General features: G+C 35.0%; 1 protein-coding gene across 2 annotated transcripts; it reads right to left on the reverse strand.

Moving 5' to 3' along the window:
- Nucleotides 1–5,476: 5,476 nt before the first annotated feature.
- On the reverse strand, nt 5,477–12,438 carry LOC133875281 (ABC transporter C family member 3-like). Of its 2 annotated transcripts, none has more exons than XM_062313360.1 (10): nt 9,696–12,438; nt 9,361–9,447; nt 8,596–9,246; nt 8,200–8,364; nt 7,446–7,740; nt 7,111–7,325; nt 6,667–6,993; nt 6,462–6,525; nt 6,126–6,368; nt 5,477–5,948 (listed from the first exon to the last, which is right to left on the reverse strand). In XM_062313360.1, exons 1-10 carry the CDS (start codon nt 12,096–12,098, stop codon nt 5,842–5,844), a joined length of 4,557 nt encoding a protein of 1,518 aa, XP_062169344.1. In that variant the 5' UTR covers nt 12,099–12,438; the 3' UTR covers nt 5,477–5,841. The 2 variants fall into 2 exon arrangements, with proteins under 2 accessions (XP_062169344.1, XP_062169345.1); XM_062313361.1 differs by having other exon boundaries at nt 5,479–5,948; nt 6,688–6,993; nt 9,696–12,437.
- Between the last annotated feature and the right edge of the window lie 3,181 nt (nt 12,439–15,619).

Raw genomic sequence — 15,619 nt, forward strand, 5'->3', positions numbered from 1 at the left:
TTTAAGGGTCCGTTTGGGTTTGCGATTTCAAAAAGTGCGATTTAAAATAACGATTTTAAAATGTGCGATTTGAAAAAAGTGATTTTTAAAAACGCAGTTAAGCGTTTGGCAAAATTGCAGTTTGGTCTTTAAAATCGCGAATTTACCTTTAAAATTCTGCGTTTTCAAAAAAGCACCATCTTATCTGCGATTTAAAAAAGCAGATTTTCTGCATTTTCAAATCGCAATTTTTAAAAACGCAGTTCCCAAACGATCTATGTTCTGCGATTTGGTTTAAAATCGCACTTATTGTTTACGAAATCACAATCTCAAATGCACCCTAAATGTATATATATAAGCTCTCTGACATCCTTATCTTGTAAGCGAGTTTTCAATAGTGTATGAGTTTTACCTGAAATTTGTATTAGAGGTAAATTATAGAGTTTGAGTTCGAATTTAAGACTTTCGCTCTAATACTAAATCATCAATTATTTTAAAAACTTAAATGAATTAAAAATAATTAATAATTTAATTAATATCTAACCTCCTATAAACCTTTACAGGTCTCATTTCGTAAGGGTCACTGGTCCACGTTAAACTTGTCCCTTTAGGATCAACAATCAACTTTAATTTGTTTGTCTCCATGTGTTTGACTAAGTTAGTGAATGTGGATCGATCAATTATTTATCAACTTCAAGTTGTTTAGGCATTCAATTGATAGCTCTCCTCTTCCGAAGCTTTGGTCATGAAATGGGTGTTAGGCCAGACTATAGGGTATGTTTGGCAAATGGGTAGAAGTTAAATTTTTTTGAGGTAATAGTAAGAAGTGATAAATATGATATAAAGTAAAAAAAAAATAATATTAATAATAAATAAATAAATTGTATAGAAAAGTGAAAAAAAAATTATATTTTAGTGAATTTTTTATTTAAACAATAATAATAATAAAAAATATTAATGTGATATAAAATTATAATATTTTAAAATTGATTATTTTTTTTAAAAAAAAAAAAAATAATAAAGTAGAAAAATTTTCTTTCACAGTTTCACTTGTCAAACAAGTCCTATTCAGGGAGTTGGGGTGCCTGAATGGAGAGCAAGCTGACAACAATAATTCAATCAATTTCTAAAGCACGTGTTTGACTAAAAGTTCGTGAATCCGGCGCCTTCATAGTTTTTGCCACGTATAGTTTTGGCTTGTGTGCTCAGCAAGCTAATGGATAGTCCAAGGGATTGGAACGTCAAGGTTTGAGACTAGAGAAAGAACGAGACAGATTAAAATCATTTCTAGGAGAATAAGAGGGATATATTAAAATTTGAAAATGTTAACTTAAGATCGAGAAATATTTAAAATAGAAATTATGAAGAACTGCAAATATATTTTTATAAATATCAATTATCAATATATGACTTCATCATGATCATGTGAGTCCATAATGATGGCGCTGATTGAAAACCATTTTTCTCTACCCCAATTTTCTCTCCACCCGATAGGGCTCACTCAGTAGGCTTTTTCATATTTCTTCTCAATTGTTACCCTTTCGGTTGACATTTTCCTGTTTCATGATTTGAAGGAGCATAGTGATAAAAGCCAACAAAAGAAAGGGTAAAAATAAAAAAGAAATATGGAAAAGCCTGCTGAGTGAGCCCTATCGGGTGGGGGAGAAATTAGAGGGTGGGAAAAAATAGTTTTCAAACAGGGCCGATAATTGGAGTATGTTAAATTGTCAAATGTGGTCAGATCACCCGTTAAGATGGCTGATCATTCCCCTCCCCGTTAAGATGGCTGATCATTCCCGACAATGGTAGTTGAAGTGTTCAACTACCATTTCACCCTTTAAATGGTTGGCTAACCACCCTTTAGAGGGTGCTGGGGTGGTCGGGTCACAACAACAATACCCATAGGGTGACCAACCATCCCCTTAAAGAGTGAGGTTGCTAAAATATGGCTGAAAATTTTTGACACTATCCGCAGACCCAACATGAACCAAACACAAAATTAGTGCGTGTAGGATTGAGTGGTCTAACCCGTTTAATTAAATGAGATCGGGTTAAAATTGACATGTATAGTCTTATACTTATACATTAACACGACCCAAACTTGACACTCGACATTTAAGGCGGTCAATTTTTAACACGACTCGCGAATCCAACATGAAATTAGTGTGTTAAAATTGAGGGGCCTAACCCGTTTTCGGACCACACCAACTACCCCATCAAAGGGTAAAATAGTAGTCGACTACGTCTCATGGGTATGGTTGACCACCTCAAAGGTGGTCTGTGTAACAACCCCGACCTTTTTACAAGGGCAAAATGGTCAATTACTATATATGAGAATGGATAACAAATCTAATATTTTAAATATTTAACACCTAAGTTCATATGATATTTTATTATTCATATTGAATACCCATTTTTCATACAAAATATTTTATATTAATATTTAATATCCATTTGTAGGGACGGAGCCAGAAACTTTTATGGGCAAGAGTCGGTGGCCAAAAAAATTTCTTGGCAAGGGCCAATAGGCTAAATTTTTAGTTTTTTACCTTATATTTTTATTTTTTTAAAAATAAAATATCCAACCTTCTAATTTATTTTTTTAAGAAATTGGAGGGGCATGGCCTGCTAACCCCCTCTCCCTCCATCATTGTCCAATTGTTAGTCTTAAATGTAAAATTCTCATCATCAAAACCCTAGTAGCCACCAAGTAAGAAAATCTGAACTTTTTTATAAATACATCTCTAGCCTTCCCTCTCCCCTCTCATCACAGAAAATTTTTCAAGCCGTCTCTCGTCTCTTTCTTTATTTCTACTTCCTTTAATGGAAAGCATGGTTGGCTCCTTTTGTCTTTTTTTGTTATTTTCTTCAAATGCTGTATCATCAAAGCTTGACAGCCCCTGTTGCTATTTGATTTTTGTTGACTTTTCTCTTCCTTTTGTACCACCTTTTGTTGGCTTCTCATTGTCCTTGTGTCTTTCTAGCCAATATTGCTTTGTCACCAGAATATTGTTTTATTTTCTTATATATATATATATTGCAAACTGTGGTCTTATCACTAACACACACAAAGAGCACAAACACAGCTACGTAAATTCCTTTAAGAAATCATTATTTTCATATGCAAGATGTCACTACAGGGACAAAATTCTTTCCCTAGAATTTTCATACTTTCTGGTTTATATATATATATATCTGAATCTCTTTTCTGCACGCCATGCACTACCTCAATGATTTTAATATGTGATTTCACGATTTCATCCAAATGTTTGAAATAACTAAGTTTCACAGTTTCAATGAATAACACATATTAATACCTTCTTGTAATATGTTTTAACACATGTACACAATTGTAAAAAGATTTATGTAAATATACCGAGTAAGTCCATTCTCACTAGGCTAGCAAGACGAACCATAGCGAGGTCAGAGTGTCGTCTAGTGACTAGTATATTGTACTAATTTATTTAAACATGTACCCGTGATTAGCTAGCTGTCGAGATAGTGCATTAGCTGGATATAGAGAGGTAGGAGAATCCTCTACCCCTTTTAAAATTATTTCGTGGTATATTATTTTATTCATTATTTTTAGCAGATTTGTGTATATATATATATATCCTCTCTATTTATTGCCAATTTTATTACTTGCATGAGTAATTTTTAATAGTTTTTTAAATGAAAATTATTGATGAAAACTGATATTCTTGAAATCAGTATTGTTATGAAAAGTCTTATTCATGAAGTACTTTCCAATTATAGTAAATTAGTGTTTGTTTAAAAGTTCCCAAAATAGGGAAGTCACTATCTTTAGAAATTGAAGAAAATAAGAATTGTATAAATGGAAAACCCTCTTATACTTGCCTTAAGGTGTGCCAAAAGAAGTGAAAAGAATGAGAATTTTTTTTTAATAAAAGAGGTATGTGTGTGGAAAAAGTTATTTTGGCCCAGAGTTATTTACAGAGATAAAGTTCGGTAGCGTTGCTTGGATGGAAGCGCAACTGCTGAAGGACTTGAGAAGGTGGTAATTCATCCCTAATGTCATGTTGAGTGCACTTTGATTAATTAGCTGACGAGACAGGCTACATTTCCTTGCCATGATCACAAGGACCACGCAACTATAGTACATAGGGCATAATAGTGTACATGGGGCCATAAAAGAGAAAATTTATTTATAAGCAAATATTTATGTGATTTATGTAAAATGATGGATTTGTACTTTATATTTCCCTGAGATTTGAATAGTACGAGTTTTACAAGCACAGTTTTAAAGAAAATGAATTTAAGCCAACTGTTTTACGGTTGTGGATTACCTTACTGAGTATTTCTCGCTCACCTTTACTTTGTTTTTGTTTTCAGATTATGAGCAGAGAAACTTAGGCGGCCGGAATGGAGATTTAGGCTAGCAATAGGAGCATTGCATAGTATTTATCCTAATAAGTGCAATAGCACAAGAACTTAAGTTTTACTTTGGATTTTAATTATTCTACCAAACATTAATGTTATTAATTAAAGATACTTGTTTCCGCATTTATTGAAGTTCTGAATTTAAAACTATTTTATAGTATTTTTATAATTTAACACATTGACTACATTATCTGGCAGATCTTATGATTATTTGCGGCTCTATATAAGAAAATTAACGAACTTAGCCCTAACGGTCTAGGGGCGTTATAGTCTGGCTACCCCTTTGCTTATTCTTTTTTTTCTTCGTACGGTTTTGCGGCTCAATCTAAGCCGTTAATTTTGAATGAACGTCTAAATTTTTAGAATTGTAACGGACTTTAATCCCTCTTTAATCCTCCAGGGTGATATATTATTTTGGGTTTGCTTTCTCTAAACTTTATTTCTAAAAATAAAAGAAAGTGCCCAATTATTAACATGTTTTTACCATGGAGTGTCTCAAATTCTAATCTCCTCTTAACTTTATATTTAATATACACTCATCTTTCTCTCTTTCCGGTTTTTTTTTTTTGAGGAATGCTAGGTATCCCAAATTTTTTTTCCAAAAGTTGGTTCCCAAATGATATGTCACAATCTCATATGATTTATCATTTTGGAAAATGTGCCACAATCTCATGGGATTGTGATACATCATTTAGGAACCAACTTTTAGAAAAAAAATTTTGGGATGTCTAGTATTTCTCCTTCTTTTTTTTTTGGTTGTATTTGTCGTATGCGCGCGCTTGTTCGTTTCTTTTTGTCTTTGTAATTTTTTCTGGTAGTGCTTGATAAATTCTCCAGTTCAACCCATGCATTGCATTGAGTAATAATATGCATTATTGTTTTCATTAAAGGCCATTAGAGGTAAAACATGAACATGTGAGTGCACTTAGAAGTGCAAAAATGCCATCAATATAATTTCTGTCCAAGCTCACTAAAGTATATCAAATCAGATTCAATTCTTTTCTGTCATCATCAAAAAGATCACTTTATGCTGACACCAAAGAGAAGAGGCATTCGAGTAGAATCAACTATTCACACTGGTTTTAATCCCAACCTTTCAATTGCTCAACTGTTCCATATAACCTTCCATTCGACAGCATTCTGTTAAACATGAGACATTCATGCACACTGAGAGAAAATTGAGAAGAGGAATAAGATGCCATTAATCAAGTCCAGATCACAAGCATGCTTCATTTCAAGCATAAAAGTTAGGACTTAGTTACTCTAATCAAGATATATTATTTATCTAAACATAACAAGGGTACACTGCCTGTGGGTAGAATATGCCTAAAACACTGAGCAAACACTAACTAGATACCAAAATCCCAGTGATTATGTTTCAGCATAGTTCCAACAAGATCATAAAGCCACTGAATTTTCGTCATTGTCAAGAAACCTGCCACAATGTCAGCTGCTGAAGTTTTAAACACTGGAATTTGACCTCACAGTATACTCTGCCACAAGTTGAGAGAAAGATGATGACTTGTTTTCTAGCAATCTTGTTGGAGAATCAAATTCCTCAATAAGCCCTGCACCAAGAAGTGAAAGAAATCTGCTAAACTAAAAGGATTATGATGAAATCATTCTAATCATGAAAATACGACTGGAGCAAGAACTACAGGATTAAAACGAAATCAAACGGTCATACTAACAATTTTTTTTTTTCTAAGCGAGTACAAGGGGAAAGGGGAATGGGACATACTAACCATTACTTAGAAGTAGAACCATATCACTATCAAGAACGGAAGTTATCCGATGTGCAATGGTGATAACCGTACAGTTGAAAAAATGTTGCCTCAACGTTTGCTGAATCAGATTATCCGTAGCTGTGTCAACGGATGCAGTAGCTTCATCAAGCACCAATACCTTACTACTTCTCTTGAGTAGCACACGGCCAAGGCAGACTAGTTGCCTCTGACCCACACTCCAATTCTCTCCATTCTCACTAACTGCAGCTCCCATATAAATATAAGCAATAAATTTCCACAAGATTTTGAGATATTCTACATAATCCCTACACTAGAGAAGCTGAAAAGACAAACCTGCATAATCAAGTTTTCCTTCTTTCTTCCTAACTTCATCTCCAAGTTGACACTTATCCAAAGCCTAATCAATTAGAAGGGAAAATTAAAACCAACAATAATTAACATAAAATAAGCAGGTGCCACCAATTGACTACAAATCCTTAAACCAGTGCATGTTCGATTTATGAGGAAAATATAGCAAAGAGAAATTTCTTTCAATCACCATAGAAAAAACCCAACCCACCTCCCAAATTTGTTCATCTGTATACTCTTCAAGTGGATCCAGGTTGCTTCGTATGGTCCCTTCAAACATGGTTGGATCCTGAGGGATAATGCTTAGTCTAGACCGCAAATCATGCAGTCCAATTAAGGAGATGTTAATGCCATCTATTATTATTTGACCAGCAGCAGGTTCAACAATTCGGAAAAGTGCTTGTATAAGAGTTGTTTTACCACTGCCTGTTCTCCCTACAATGCCAGTTTTCATTCCACCAGGGAAAGTGCACGTGAGACCTCGCAATACAAGTGGCATCTGTGGGGCATAGCGAACCTACATTGCATCCATTATCATTAATTACTATACGCAGCATAAAAATTACACATCCACAAACCGACATAGTACAATGTTCATTTTTGGCAGTAGTTAACAACTAAGAACTAAAAGTACCTGCAGATCACAAATATCAACTTCTCCATGTGATGGCCAAGAATGATCTGGCTGATTTTGTTCCATCACAAGAGGTGGCTCACTCGAGATACAAGTGTATTGAAATATTCTCTCTACTGATATAATTTTGTTCTCCAAGTGGCAAAAATTCCATATTGCCAAGGTTTGTAACATGTTTAGATTAAGTCCATACGTCACAGCTAAGCCCGCAATCCCTTCAGAGAAAAAGGAAACCAGAAAAAAAAGGAAATTAGAAAGATATAAATCATGTTCCTCTAAAAATTTAAATCGAGCAAGAAAAATTGTTAGTATGACACGAGATGGGAAATATTTACCTGGTTCAATGATTCCCTCTGGAATAGAGATTATGAAAAGTAAAGAGACGGCAAATGTGATTGAAGACAACATATCCAAGCGAAAGCATAACCATTCCATTGCACCGGCAATTTGAAACTTTGGTCTACAATACGCATCTGTCAGTTTCATATTTGTGCCACTAAATCTCGACTGTTCATCAAAGCCCCGGATAGTTGTTGAGCCTGACATTGTTTCAGCAAAATGCTGTATCAATGGAGCTTTGCACACTCCAACTAGTCTTGCTAGTTCTCGTGCTGTAGGTATATAATATCGCTGCAGAATTACAAATTTGTGAGAACACCTCTCTCCACATGAGAAAATGATAATAATAGATTTTAATTATAGGAGTTAGGTTTGAGGGATGCTTATCATTAGCAGCTCTTTACAAAGTTCTAACCCAGAAATTAATGAGGAAAACGGCCATGGAAAAATACACTACATCATCTAGCAACTTCGCAAAAATCTATCTTAAGAAAACACATTGTAAAACAAGTATTTATTTATCCAGTAACTTGGTGGGATTTTTATATTAATAAGGCAGCAAAACTCTGCCTACAGGTTTGACATTTTATCTATGAGAGCTTGTAGCATGTGGACATCATAAAATGTAAAAGAATGTAGTATAATGAACATATGGTGATATCATTTATGTCATTTGAGATGCCATCTGATTAAGCCATGTTTCAGCATAATATGAAAGACATCTTTCTGAAGAAGTCAGATGATATATACCTGATACCAGATACAGGTTCCAATAACTGGGATAAAAATGATGAAAACCTGCCATGCAACCTGAGACATCACTGCAACAATTCCAAGGAGCTGAATCATCGAGGAGGCAACTGACCCAAGTTTAAATGGCATGTTCAAATCCACTGCACTTTGGTCTGTAGAAGCCTGCAAGGAAACATACAGCTAAATTTAGCAAAAAAATTTGTACCCATTATGTCTATCCGAAAGGAAGTGTTTTTGTGTGTGTGCAAGTGCGTGCGTGCGTGTGTGTGTGTGTGAGAGAGAGAGAGAGAGAGAGGAATTGCTTAATCTAAAGAAGACAGCTATACAAAAATTGCAAACTACACCTTTCTTAAGAACCCAATAAAGAAGCATCATTCACATTTTTCCACTTACTCTATTTAGGATTCGTCCACTTGGAGTGGAATCAAAAAATGACATGGGAGCTCGGAAAATGCAAAAGTGCATTTTATTGAAGAGTAGTGTGGCTGTCTTGTACCCAGCTGTTACAAGAAGCGAGGACCTCACAAGGACACAAAAAGAACTACCAATGGCCAAAGCGACATAGACAATTATAAGCATAGATCTACCAACTGCAGGTTTCATGTCCTGTGAGACAGGACTTGCCCAGGCCATCCAATAATTGCTTCCAATCTGAAGGAATTGAAAGAGAAACCCTGCCAGCAATATAAAGGGCACAAGAGCTCCTCCGTATGCCATAGTGATATATTTCCAGTAGACTGAAAAACTAACTTTTCCTTTCTCTCTCTCTTCTTCTTGGATAATCTGTCCTTTTGACCCCACTATGTCATCTGCTTTACCATCTTGAACATCTTTATTTTCTTGCTTTTGCACAACCCCATTAGCACTGGCCATACTCCCATCTTCCATGCTGATACTTGTACTTTCAGAAGCTGACCCGGCTTCTGCAGAATCAAGAGCTGACAAAGCCTTCTTATGCGCTCCCACAAGCTCCATGAAATCAGTTCCTGAATTAAGGATATCACCGTACTTTCCAGTTTGAGTAATCCTTCCATCTTTCATGACCTAACAACAATTATAGCTTCAGTTCACAGATACAAAAGAGGGGAACAATCTCCTTAAGTTGAGTAAAACAAGAAAAAAAAAAGGCTGGAAAGGAAGTAAATACAAATGGCTTACCAAGATAAGATCAGCAGCAGGTAAGAACTCTACTTGATGAGTAACATAAACCACTGTTTTTGAACTCAAAACGCCCAGCAAACATTCCTGCCATATAGAAGTAAATATAGTTCAAAACCAGCAACGCAACAACCCCCCCCCCAAAAAAAAAAAAAACAAACAAACAAACAGAACAGAACAAACTGCAAAGGAATGGCAAGGATTTTCAAGTACCTCAACTTAACCCATCTTCAAATATGTTCATCAACAACTATCGGTGCATAATATACTAGGAAAAAGAAAAGAAAAATCTTTCTATACTTATATAATGGCATTAGAATAGGGAAATAAATTACCTTAAAGAGGTGGGATCCTGTATGAGCATCCACAGCGCTAAAAGGATCATCAAATAGATAGATATCAGCATCTTGATATAGAGCACGTGCTATTTGGATTCTTTGCTTCTGCCCACCACTCAAATTGATTCCCCTCTCACCTATGACTGTCTGATCTCCAAATGGGAGAATTTCCAGGTCCTTCTTCAAGGAACATGCTTCAAGAATGCTTTCATACTTTTCTCTATCCATCTCCTTACCAAACAATATGTTCTCTTCTATCTTGCCACTTTGTATCCATGGTGTCTGTGCAACATAGGCCTTTGTCCCACACAACTTAATGGTCCCAGATATCTTGGGCATTTCTCCCAGAATACAAGAAAGCAAACTTGACTTACCTGAGCCTACAGTCCCACAAACTGCCACCCTTATGCCATTTTGCACTTTCAAATTTATATCTTTCAATGTCGGATTAGGGGAAGATGATTCCCAAGAGAAATTCCCATCAATAATCTCTATTGCTGTATCAGAACTTCCTCTTGGAAGCTTCTCTATAACATCAGATTGCAAGTCATCAAGACGAAGGAACGATGCAATTCGATCAAGAGACACTTTAGTTTGAACTATCATTGAGATTGTGTCTGGAAGATTATAGATGGGCTCCTGAAGAATCCTAAACGTTGCAAGTGCAGATAAAATCTTCCCCGAGTCAAGTGGGATCCCCATTAGTATACAGGCACCAAAAGTGACCACAGACACAAACGTGGGAGCACCCCAGAAGATAAATGAGGTCATTGCAGAAGTGTAAACAAACTTTTTCAACCATCCTTCCTCGGTCTTCCTAAGCTCGTTAATCTTTGATAGAAACTTCATCTCCCATCCTTGGAGCTTGAGAATCCTCATGTTCCTTAAAATCTCAGATGTTGCCTTCATCCTTTTGTCTTTTGACTCCATTATCTTTTCCTGAAACTTCTCTTGTAATTTTCCCAAAGGAACATTTGCCAACATAACAATTATAGTTGCAATAAGAGTCGCTATCGAAGCAAGCCCAAGATTTTTATACAAAATTAACAATGCAATAGCAACTTGCAAGAGGACCATCCAGGGATCATGTATATACCCAGGAAAGTAACCTATCCTCTCAGCATCAACACTCATGAAATTGATGATCTCCCCACTAGTTTTGCCCTGCTTTGACTGGCTTGAAAGGGTTAGAGCTTTATTGTAGATCACTGCGATCAATACTGATCGGACCTTAATTTCGGCATATTGCACCCTAAAGAACCAATGCCTCTGTGAGAGGCATTCCACAAGTTTTGCAGCAAAAAACACTGAAACGAGAGTATAGCCCTCATTCTTGAACTCCCGTCTCCCACTGAGGTATTGAACAAAAGTGTCAATAAGATATGGTCCAACATAGGAAGCCAATGAGTAACTGACCGCCAGAATGGCCGTCAAGAGAATATCTTTCCATGCCGAGGAGATTAATGCCGTCGCCAGCTTGAGTGTGGTCATTCTGTTAATTGTACCACACTCTGCCTCAAGCTTATTTCTAAAGGTTGGAAAGCCCGTAACTACACTATCACCGGGTTCGAGTTGAGGAACATCCTCAATGTCTAATATCTTCTTATTGCCAGCAGCAATCAGAGGACCCATCCAGGAGAAAGTAAGAATGCTAAAAATTCCAGCAATTGAATAAGGGGTTACAGTTTCACTCCCTTTACACATACTTGACCATGCTTCATTACTTTCACTAGAATCACCATTCAAAAGAGGTTCTTCGAGAAGGGTATCTTCAGCACTCTCATTCTTACAGAAAAACCCCACAGAACAGAAGAACAAACCAGTGACAACAGAGACGATATCCGAAACAAAATACTGACCGGATACATTAACATGTTTTCTATAAAGAGTTGTGTCTATAATAAGACAGTAACAAGACATGAAGAGGTAGAAACCCCACCAGACTCTCAATAAAAAGGGGTACTTTGGTTCATCCGAATTAAACAATTGGGTGCGGAAGTAAACACAAAGTGAACCCCAAGTGAGAGTTCTAAGCGCCAAATCCAAAAGGGTCACTAGCCTTTCATCAGACCATGCATTTCTATACCAATAAAAGTAATTCAGTAAACATAAGGCCAGACTAAACACAGAAAAACCCAAACAACAAATTAGAGCCTGCTTATAGTACAAACCCCTGGTGTTTTTAAACCTTCCCTTTGGACCTTCACCACGACCCACCTTGAATTTCTTGCACAACCACGAAATAAACAAGACAAATAACAAAACCAGGTGTAATGAACCAGAAACCCCACGTAGGAAAACGGGTTTGAGGAGAAAATCAGTAGCTGAGTAAATGGATGAGGAGTAGTAGCGGGAAAACAAGATTGACATACCGTGCTTTGAGGATGCAAGAAGCTCCATTTCTCCTGTAGCTATTGTGAGGTTTCTGTCAGATGGGTGTGCAAGACTTGGGTGGTGGATTCTACTATACGCTGGACAGAAAGATTTTTATCCTTTATATAAGCGAATAGCGAAAGAGCAAAATGAGAGCGAGCGAGCGAGCGAGACGAGAGAGTCAAGAGGTAGCTTTGCTTGGGCGTGGGATAGCGTGGTGACCAAGACTCCCTGGTCGGAGATGCTACCAATTGATGGTCCCCAAAGCGTCAGCACAAAAGGTTTGTATCTTCCCAAGAGAAAGGCGCGTACTTGTAGTTGTAGACACGCGATTCACAAACAAACTTTTTTCTTCGTGTTTTGCTGAAATTTTGGAATCCTGCTTGGGAGTATGCATGAACCTTTGCTTATTATGGATCCCGCTTCCATGGCGGTAGTGTAAATTACCGTAAAGATGCCGTTAGTGCTAAAACTATGTCGTTTTAGACTAATAGCCAAAGGCAGGGCCAACGAATTTAAACGGTGGAATTTAAGGCATAAAAAAATAAATAAAAAATTTTTAAAAAAAAATAAGAAGAAGAAGAAGAAGAAGAAATACAACTCTTCTGATTTCTTTTTATCTTTTGTAACAAGTTTGACCGGTCAATTGCTAGTCATATTATGTTATTGGGACAAAATTTTCTTCCTAGTTGAATTGGAAGATTTAGCTTAATAAATTGCCATGTAAACTCGGTATCATGAGAATTAAACAATTTTTTTTAATATAATTTACGAAACTAATCTTCCGTTAATTCCAATACCAGAAAAATTGGAAAGGAAAGAGAAATGGCACCCACAAAGATATTGCTGGCCGGAAGAGAATCTCATAATTTTTAAAATGTCTTAATACTATATATGCATAATGTTAAGTCATTGAATACGGATATGTGAGTAGAGCCGTTCAAAAGAAAAATGGCTATCATCAAGTCAATGTCGATATAGTGAGCGGCCGTGGACGTCAGCTACGGAGCGTGGGCGTATATTAATATCTTAAATGTCCTATATGACTTAAGTACAATTTTAACTATATATATATAGCTCTCTGACATCCTTATCTTGTAACTTTAACTTGTAAGCGAGTATTCGAGAGTGCATAAATTTTACCTAAAATTCGTATTAGAGGTAAATTATGGAATTTGAGTTCGAATTTAAGACTTTCGCTTTAATACTAATTCATCAATTATTTTAAAAAATTAAATGAAAAAAAATTAATAATTTAATTAATATTCTAACATACTTTAAACCTTTATACGTTTCATTTCAAAAAATTCACCGGGAGTTAACTTGTTCTTTATGATCACATTTCAATCAACTTTTGTTTGGCTCCATGTGTTAGACTAAGTTTGTGAATGTGGATCCTTGATTTTTGGCATTGTTTGGTAAAGGGTTTTGTAGTAAAATTTTTGTTTAAATAGTGGAAAGAAGTGATTTATGTTATATAAAGTAAAAAAAAGTCTGATTTTTTTTTTTTTTTTTTTTAAAAAAAATTTTGTGAAAAAAGTGAAAAAGTTTTATTTTGCAATGGTTTATTTATTTAAATAGTAATAAAAATTTATTGATGTGATATATATATATATATAAAAAGATTAAAATATTTTAAAATTAACATTTTTTTTAAGAAGTGAAAACAAATGATGAAGGGGAAAGATGGTTATCAAACGGTACGAACACCATTTACCAAACGCCGTTACCTTTTCCCCCAATAATTCAATATATCATCAATTTCTTTGCTCGTGTTTGACTATGTTTGTGAATGTGGTGCATTCATTCATTGTCGATTGTCATGGTTTCAATGTTTTTGCCCATTTGTCTCTACCCTAATCATTTTGTTTCAATTGAAAAAAAAAAAAAAAAAAAAACTATATTTAATCCTCTCAATCAACCATTTTATTTGTAATGTTCTACAAATCTTTTAATTTGATTAATGTACCCTATCGATCTATCAAAGGGAATGCCATGTTTCATTTTGCTCCAAAGCCTCTAAAATCGTGGCCATGGGTCAGTACTTCAGTTTTTTTTTTTTTTTTTTTTGCCTTTTTATTATTAGTTTATTATTTTTAGGGGTATTTTTGTCTTTTACAAGGTAAATGAGGACATTGGAACCTTAATGGTAGATTGGCATGACACATTAACCAAATTAAAAGAATGAGAGTGAACATTACAAATTGAGACCTTGTACACATATATTCTTTGTATAACTGATGTTTATCTTTTTTGTAAATCAACCATTACAAAAGACAAAGAAAAATGTGCAGAGATGATGTACAACATATGGGAAAAAAAAAATAATAAAATAAAATTATTTCTCTTACAAATTGAGGAGAAGGATCTTCATATGAGTCCTGATAATCTTGAAATAATTGAGGATTTGAAGATATCACCGAGATAATTTCATTGGTACGGTGTTTTCTTCTTATTAATATTGTCTTCTATATTGTTATTTGGTTAGAATAAATTGAACCAAGATGCAACTTTGTGAAACTAAAATTCATTTAAGCATTGGAAAAATTACCTTTAACAATGCTTGTTGAAGTATATGTCACAATTGTAAAAGAGTATATATATTATGAATCTATGATTATATATCCAATTTAATGCTAAAACATTTGGAAAAAAAAGAAATTGAAAATACTATCCATAGTTGAATAATGTACCCAACATGCAGCATATGTGCACTCGTATTGCATTCTCATTACATGCATTGATGAACATTCAATTCCCTTATCATTTTTTAAGTAAAATGTTAACTTAAGATTGAGAAATATTTAAAATAGATATCGAGAGGAACTGCAAATATATTTTATAAATATCAATGACTTTATCAGAATGTGAGTCCATAATGATGATTGGAGTATGTTAAAAATCATCCCTAGTTTTAGAAGGTTAAAGTGAAGTTTTCAACCAGAATATTTAAATGAAATGAGATTATTACGATCTTAAGTATAATCTTATTTATGTGTACATAAAGTACTTGACATTCTTTCTTTGCAAGTTGATTTTTAAGAATAAGTTTTACTTAAAGTTTGTATCATTTAGTACCAAAGCCACCACCACATCGAGTATAAGATAAGATGCAACTTGTCAAAATATATATGAGATCGAATAAGTTGTAATTTTGTGTTTGAGTTATGGAGAGAGTGACCTATAGGCTAGATTTGTATGAGCATAGTATTAAGTTATTGAATACTGAAATGGGGAGTAGAGCTGCCAAAAGAAAAATAGTTACTATTAGGTCAGTATTGATAGAGTGAGCTGCTATGGATTTCGGTGCGAAGCGACTTATAAGTTGGATTAAAATGTCTTGGTACTATGTATGGATATAGTGTTAAATCATTGAATATGTACTGATAAGTGAATAGAGCAGCCAAAAGAGAAATGGCTACCATCAGGTTAGTGTTGATAGAGTGGGTTGCTGCGGACGTTAGCTGCGGAGCGTGGCTGTATATTACGATCTTAAGTGTCCCACATAGCTTAAATATAATCTTATTTATATGTATATAAGCTTTTAG

The sequence above is a fragment of the Alnus glutinosa genome, chromosome 8 (genome assembly GCF_958979055.1).
Source record: "Alnus glutinosa chromosome 8, dhAlnGlut1.1, whole genome shotgun sequence".
Taxonomy (NCBI): domain Eukaryota; kingdom Viridiplantae; phylum Streptophyta; class Magnoliopsida; order Fagales; family Betulaceae; genus Alnus; species Alnus glutinosa.

What these genes read in the sequence shown, in the direction of transcription:
- LOC133875281 (XM_062313360.1), bottom strand. Translation starts at nt 12,098, where the DNA reads ATGGAGCTTCTTGCATCCTCAAAGCACGGTATGTCAATCTTGTTTTCC. An exon ending in CTGCTGCTGATCTTATCTTG is followed by an intron (nt 9,247 to 9,360) that starts GTAAGCCATTTG and finishes AATTGTTGTTAG; the next exon opens with GTCATGAAAGATGGAAGGAT. An exon ending in TGGGTTGGGTTTTTTCTATG is followed by an intron (nt 6,526 to 6,666) that starts GTGATTGAAAGA and finishes CTAATTGATTAG; the next exon opens with GCTTTGGATAAGTGTCAACT.